Genomic DNA, 8187 nt, shown 5'->3' on the forward strand with positions numbered 1-8187 from the left:
TAAGATAATACAATGCATCGTGTTTCTGAGGTAAGACCATTGGCTAGCTACTCACCGACAGTAATTCACACATCTACAAAACTAGCTCACCTTGTTTACAATTATAACAACAAAATTGCGTTGTAAAAAAAAAAAGGGTTGAAACCAAATGCAGGCTTAATGTGTATGCAGAACTAAATTGCTTTATGAAATAAGGTTCTGTCATCAACAGGACATTAAGGAGCAATATAGTACATTTCTGGACCAGATTCTCATCTCAAACTCGATAGGAGCTGGTGCTGTTGAGTTTTGGAGATTGTAAATATCCATAATGATTTTTCTGAATTAAAGATGTCATAAAATGTAAAATAATTCTTCATTAGGTTTCCATTAAAAGAAAACATGAGCTGAAATTCTGGTCTTTTATATAAGATTGTTTCTTTTGTTATCATCAGAATCCATTTCATTCACCAGTTGTTCTATAGACAACTGAATGGCATTCTTGACAAGCGAGGAAGCAGTTTCTATTAAAAGCTTCTCATACTGTTCAGAAGTTCTGCCCTCAAAATCATTAACCCCTTTGGATGACACAGCATTAGAAAATGGCTCACTTTGCTGATTTTCAACCGAAATTAAGAATTTCTTAGGGACGTTTTTGGATTTCTTTACATCAAATTCACTGACTTCAGTGTCTGTGACAATAATAGCAATTGGTTCCATCCTTCTGCTTTCTTCTAATGGGGGCATCTTCGGACCTACTGCATTTTCTTCAAAAGCTGATTTACTGAAGCACACTATAATGTCTTTTGACTTGTTCTTTTCTGAAATAGTTACTCCATCTTCATGTTCTTTCTCTTTTGGTTCCTGTTCTGTGACATCCTTAGATGTTTCTTCTGTGATCTGTGTCTCTGGGGTTGCAGGTGCCTCTGTGGGGGTTTCATTGGGTACCACAACACTACCGACCTCCGTGTTCTCCTTAGGGAGCTGGTGTACCACTTCTGAAACCTCAGGGAGCCTTCCTTGATGGAGGTTTATAACCTGTATCTCTTCTGTTTTCTCAATACCTTTTTCAAGGATTAATGCTGCTGTTTGAATGACACAAGATTCTGTATCAACCCCAAGTTCTATGGAAGCCACATTCTCCCCAGAAGAGCTGATGTTACTAACTTGTGGCACACTTACACTATCTTCCTGGGAGCTACCACCACTTATGTCTGCAATTAATTTATCCTTTACAGCTGGAGCATCCTGAGGAATCTGAATCTCTGTACCTAAACTGTCTGTAACTTCCTTTACTTTCATATTGCATTCAGATTCTTCAATAATTTGAGAATGGCTGCCTTTTTTCTTGCTTCTCGAGAGTTTTATGCAGGGGATTTTAATCCTGGATCGAGCCTTTTTCTTAGCAAGTTTGGTGTCATCAGTGTTTTCTTTAGGTTGTGCTTTAGCATCTAAGGGGACTTCTTTCTTTGAAGATTTTGACCTTTTCCGTCGAGTGACAAAGCATCTGATTGCTGCCCAGGTCCCCCGTGGTGACTGAAACTGATCTGAAGCTTCCACTTCTGTGGGATCCTTGGCACTGCGTAGACCAGTGTGACGGGGCGCTTTTTCAGAACAATTCTTAGACTTCAAAGCTTTGACTGATTTCTTTCTTCTCTTAAAACAAATCATGGATGCTTTTTCAACCTGCTCCTCATCCTGAGGACTTATCTCTACAGATTCCTTCTCATCCTTGCTTTCTACTTGAATTTCTGCGACTGGTGATTCCATTTTTTGCATCTCACTCTCTCAGTCTCTAAAAAACAATATTTACTCTTCTTTTATAGTCTTTTATGGGAAAAACATAAAAATATCATCCCAAAGGGCAGGGGATTTTTTTGTTCGTTTTTTATTTTATCCCTTTTAAGAGTACAAGTGGTCTTGTTTCCACACAGATGTTTTTGGTGGTTCTTTCTGGGTAAAAGAAGTCCAGATCCTCTTTTGTTGGTAGTTCTACTTTCTCCATGAAAGCAAGACCTTTCTAGTTTGGCTTCTTTGTTTCTTTCTTTTTTTTTTAAAGAGCTCTCTTCTGTACTGGTATGATCAACCTGAAAAGGAAGAGAAAGTAGTATTTCATTTCACTGTTTTCTGTAGATGCTTCTGTTGAATAGCTCTATTTCCACCATATGTTTCTATTGTGAAAGCTGATGGCAGTGATGGAAAAATAAAAACAAATTGTCCTTTTTTGCCACGAACAAAAAGTTTTTCCCTGTTCTTTAAAAAAAATTCCTTTCTTTTCATATGTTATACAAAATTTAGTAATGTATAGTGCCATTATTCTAATTATTTATGTAATTTTCATGAAATGGATGAAGATAGACATATAGAAAAGATAGCACTCAGACTCATTTCCTTATGAAATGCATGTTCCCTAATGGTGATCATAAAGGCCTCATTTTTCTCTGTTAAAAAAAAGACTATTTTTAAAGGAAATTAGAATTCTTCCCTTTCTCTTAATTCTCTACTCCTGCTTGGTTTTGAATGTGTATATGTAGAAAAATACAACTTTTCTACCATAAAGAGCATAATGAAATTTTATCTAGGTTCTAGGCAAAATGACCTGTTTTGAAGAATTAATCTGTTTTTGTTGTTTGGTCATTTCTGACTCTTTGTGACCCCATTTGGGGTTTTCTTGGCAAAGATACTGGAGTGGTTTGCCATTTCCTCTTCTAGCTCCTTTTACAGATGAGGAAACTGATGCAAACAGGGTTAAGTGACTTGCCCAGGGTCACATAGTTAGTAAGTCTCTGAGGCCAGATTTGAACTCAAGAAGATGAATCTTCCTGATTTGTCCCTCATTAATCTGTAGTAGCCCTGTTAGTAAAAATCTTATGTGCTTGCTTGGGGCTACCTCCATTATAAGTAATCATAAAATAGCTGTCAGTGGTTAGGGAAGTACATTTTTAAAAAGGTTATTTTGAGCACCTCTTTCTGGATATAAATGGGTTGGTTGTTTTTCATTGTTTTTTTTTTTTTCTTATTTTATTACTAGCATTTTAAAGTTTGGTTCTGATGCTCATTTGAAAGCCGCCCGCTGAAATAATGCACTAGAAACAGAACATTTAAGAGTTATTCCATTCTGTGAGAATAGTGTGACAATAGTAGAGAGAGAAAGTGTGAGATAATCAAAATGTTCATCAAAATCCTGGGAATTTTCATTAATTACCATTATGAACACAACAGGTAAGGGACTTTTCCATACAAATTTCTTGGTGATAAAATTTTACTAACATGACCAATTTAGGTCTAAAGACCTGAGGCCTTTTATGATGCAGGTAAATACTTGTTTAATCAAATACTGCCCATCTGTGATAAGCATTTAAGAAATCATTATCGTAAAAGTAGTACTGTAGGACCAAAATAAGAAAATCTTATGCTATTTTTCTAATTCCAATACTAAATGATGAAAGCCAGAATCATAGTTAGGTTACAATATCATTTCACTCTCTCATAACATTTTGAATATTATCAAATACACATTGGTCTTCTTACCCTGTGTGAGTTCAATGTGCCAGAAGTTTTCTTGAGCAGATATAAAAGTGAAGGCTACTGGAGCTTAGTATTTTGAGGAATATGGCTTCTGAAATAAAACCATAACTTGTATAGGCAGTCTTGAATTTAGCATGCATGCATGCAAATGTTGTGATATAGACAGAGCGCAGCACTTGAAGTCAGGAAGATGTGGATTTGAATCCTGCTTCAGACACTTATTTAAGCTGCATGACCTTTTAGCCTCAGTTTACTAAACTGTAAAATGGAAATAATAATAGCATTTACCTCACAGGGTTGTGGTGATGATCCAGTTAAATAATATATTTAAAACTTTTTGTTAACCTTAAAGCATTACATAAATATAGGCTATTATTAACTAGGGAAAGTAAAGTGAAAGAAAAATACATTCTGTAACCCACACATGTAGTGCTTTATAGCGTACAAAGGGTATTATTTTTCCCCCCACAACCTCTCTGAGACAAGTAGTATTTGGGAAGCTCATTTTACAGATGAGGAAACTAAGGCTGAGCAGTTATGTGATTCAGCTATTGTCATTCAGTTTGGGATTCAATCCCAAGTCTTATAACTCCAAATCTAATGCTATTTCAACTACACTATGCTACTTCTGTGGGGTATGTAGCTGGCACGGTGGATAGAGCACCAACCCTGGAGTCAGGAGGACCTGAGTTCAAATCCAGCCTGTGTGACCCCAGGCAAGTCACTTAACCCTGTTTGCCTCAGTTTCCTCATCTGTAAAATGAGCTGGAAAAGGAAATAGCAAACCATTTTGGTATATTTGCTAAGTAAACCCCAAATGGAGTCATGAAGAGTTGGATATGACTGAAATAGCTGAACGACAACAATTCCACTCTGTTAGACATCGTTGCATCTCAGGTGATCATAGAGGAAATGCAAATTAAGGGAAACTTAAGATACAACCTTACAGAGACTAACAAAGCAAAACTTAAAAAAAAAAAAGGATCACTACATCTGGGAGCTGACTGGATCCGCTACAAATTTATGTTACCTGAGCTCAACTGGGCCCTCACTGTGGCAAGGCCATCTTCTCATGCTAATGGATTCCTAATGGATTCACTGTCCCATGAACATTTTCCTCCCTCCTCAAACCTCTCTTGGATCCCACTCTCTCACCCCCTCTGAACTAAGAACCTTGCCTTGTATTTCCTTGGAAAAAACCTAGGCCTGTACTTTCTAACATCTCTTGTATATTCTCACTTCTCACCTCTCATGCTGCTGCCCCCTTGAAGCAGGCCTTTATCAGCCGGCCTTTTTCAATAGCCTTCTGGTCGGTGTCTCTGCCTCAGGTCTCTCCCCAATCTGGTCAATCTTCCACTCAGCTATCGAAGTGATCTTTCTATAGTGCAGGCCTTACCATGTCACCCTCTTCTCAATAAACTCCCCGTGTGGCTCCCTGTCACCTCTGGGATCAAATATAAAATCCTCTATTTGACTTTTGAAGCCCTTCAAACCCAGTCCCTTCTCTTACCTTTCCAGTCTTCCTATACCTTACTCCCCTCCATGTACTCTATGATGCAGGGACACCGGCCTCCTTGCTGTTCTTTCCACAAGACGTTCCATCTCCTGACTCAGGGCTGTTTCACTGGCTGTCCCCCACGTCTGAAATTCTCCCCCTCCTCATCTCCATCTCGTGGTTTCCTTCAAGCCCCAACAAATGTCCCACCTCTTCCAATCCCTTTCAATGATCCTTTTTGGGAATGAAGGACAAACAATACAACACACAATATGCTAATAGCTTCTCTGCTATCACCTCCAAATTACCCTGTCTAGATTTGGTTTGCATATAGTTCTGTGCATGGGGTCTCCTCCATTAGACTATGAACGCCTTGAAGGCAGGGACTGTTTTTTGTCTTTCTTTGTATCCCTAGGGATTATCACAGTGCCTGGCATATAATAGGCATTTAATAAATGCTAGTTGACCTGTTAACTGAAGGAAAATAGGCCTTCTGATATATTGTTGGTGTGACTGAAGGCTGGTGCAAACATTTTGGAGAGCAATATGTAATGAATCAGAAATGATAATTTGCTTTTGACCCATCAATTCCAATGCTAGTACTTTATTCCAAAAATTATAATAAAAGTAATAATAATAGTAGCTGTTATTTATATAGCATTTTAAGGTTTGCAAAGTGCTTTACAAATATCTCATTTTAACGTCACAATAATCTTGGGAGATAGGTGCTATTATTATCTTCATTTTTTTGGTTGTTCAGTTATTTTAATCATGTCTAACGCTTTGTGACCCCATTTGAGGTTTTTTTAGCAAAGATACTGGAGTAGTTTGCCATTTCCTTCTCCAACTTATTTTACAAATGTGGAAACCGAGGTAAACAGGGTTAAGTGATTTGCCCAAGGTCACACAGCTAGTAAGTGCCTGAGGCCAGATTTGAACTCAGGCCTTCCTGATTCCAGGCCTGGCACTCTATCCTCTACACCACCTGGCTGCCTCAATCCTCATTTTACAGATGAAGAAATTGAGACAAATAAGTCAATTGACTTGATCAGGGTTACATAGTTAGTAAGTTTCTGAGGCCAGATTTGAAGTCAGGTCTTCCTGACTCTAGGTCCAGTGCTCTATCCATGGTATTGCCTAGCTGCCTGCAAAAACAGCATGAAAAAGACTTATTTGTACAAAAATATTTACTGCTGCTCTATTTATAATAGAAAAAATTCAAAGTTATGTATATATCCAACAACTGAAGGTTGAATGAATAAAGAATGGCATATTAATTATAAATGGAATATATTGATTCTATAAAAAATGAGAAATATGAAGCATTCAAAAAAAATAACGGCAAGATATATACACACAGGCACACCCACACACACAGCAAAACCAGGGTAGTGATACATCAGAGAGATCTAGAAGGTGATACAAAACAGAAGTGTTCCCTTGGGAAGTCACTTAACCTCTAAGTGCTCTCAACCAGTGGCCTCCAAAATGGATGGCCTTGTCTGTCCCCAAGGAATGAGTGATCAAGCAATTGAAGGGTGGAAAAACAGCTCTTATCCCACCATCTCAGTGACAGTTCATCGTGGGCTTGTCTCCATACAACACACCTCCCCTTATCTTCTAAGACTCCTCTATCTACTTTGTCCCTTCTCTCCACTTGGTGAGTTCCCAGTCTCCCAGTTTCTCTCCTTAGAGTTGGCCCCTCAGGACAGTTATACTGCTTCTTGGGCACCTATTGGGAAAATTCCCCCACATACTCATTTCTTGTACCCCAGATCACCCCCCAGCTATAGTAGGCACCTCTTCTACATGGCTTCCGGGCAATAACCTTGCCCTGCCTTTCTTTTTCATTTTGAGTGTGATGGAGTAAATCACACTGGAAGGCTTTTATGTATCATAAATCTCATTACATGATAATTCTCCACAAATTCACCTGCCTTTCGAACTTCCATAGTTATTTTGAGAGCACCACCCTTCTTCTGGTCACTCTGGTCACCATTCATTCTGGTTAGCCTGCTAGCTGCCATTTCCTTTTTCCTTTTTTCTTCAAATAATCAGTTTATCAGCAGCTTTTTGTGGAACCATTAACTATCTGAACTGGCAAGTGACCTTAGAGGTCATTTAGAGATCATTTCACAGGTGAAAACATGGTCTAATGAAAAGAGACTCAGGGTCAGAAGACTTGAGTTCAAATCCTACTCTTGACACCACCTGTACAACCTTAGACCGGTGTCTGAGATCCCCTTCTACTCTAGGTCTGTGATTCTATAGCTTGTGTAAAGTGACAGAGCTAGTGTGATACACAGCCAGGAAATCACCTGACTCCCAGCCCAGGGCTATAACCACTCTATCACATTGTTTCTTACAGGAGCTTTGATATACTCTCTGGAAGAAAATGTTTTCATACCTGCACAAAGTGCCCGCCCCCCAACCCGCCCTCCCCCATTCCTTATTTCCTTCAAACAAAGAGGGCACAAATGGTGAAGAATCTGTTTTTCTTTTCTTTTCTTTTCTTTTTTTTTTTTAAAGATAGAACCCCACCGATCCATGGGGAAAAAAATAGTGAAAGCACTATTAAAAGGTAAATTGCAACTAACCTTATGGTTTGTGGAGAAAAAAATACGAAGCACTTATAAAATCACAGATTTAGAGCTGGAAGGGACTTCAACTTGGTCCTTCCAAAGTCAGAACAGAGGGCCTAAAACTCCATCCAACAAATAGAAAAAACATATTATAATGCACAGTAACAGGTGTTCTCATCAGATGCTACTAAATTTTAATCGAATTCTGATCAAAATGAATTTGTATCTAATATAATTATAATTTTCTCAGTTCCAATCAACTGCACCTGAAAACCCGAAATGTACCAAGTAGAATACACTTTTAAAGAATGAGATGCAGTACAACACAGCTAATCAAGCATCCCTCTACAAACTAACTACAGTGACAATGTCACATATTTTCCAAAAAGAGGATTGGGGTAGAGGGAATTCCAATCAGACAGGCAAAGATTCTACAAAGCTGTGATAAAATGAAGAGAGGTCCAACAATCTGGGGTCTTTTCTAAGGAACAAAAGACTACTGGGTAGGAGGGCATTTACCCTAAACCATAGAGGGGGCCTCTCTAAGGATATTTCACCATCTCCCTCATTAATTCTATATAGTCTGGGAAGTAGAACTCCCCA

The 8187-nt window shown here is 38.5% G+C and overlaps 1 protein-coding gene across 1 annotated transcript; it reads right to left on the bottom strand.

The window, feature by feature from the left end:
- Positions 1-402: 402 nt before the first annotated feature.
- AKAP5 (A-kinase anchoring protein 5) lies at positions 403-1758 on the bottom strand. The gene has a single exon (XM_027843706.1). It carries the CDS (start codon positions 1756-1758, stop codon positions 403-405), a length of 1356 nt encoding a protein of 451 aa, XP_027699507.1.
- Between the last annotated feature and the right edge of the window lie 6429 nt (positions 1759-8187).

The sequence above is a fragment of the Vombatus ursinus genome, unplaced genomic scaffold, assembly GCF_900497805.2.
Source record: "Vombatus ursinus unplaced genomic scaffold, bare-nosed wombat genome assembly UNPS02014926.1, whole genome shotgun sequence".
In the NCBI taxonomy this organism is placed as follows: domain Eukaryota; kingdom Metazoa; phylum Chordata; class Mammalia; order Diprotodontia; family Vombatidae; genus Vombatus; species Vombatus ursinus.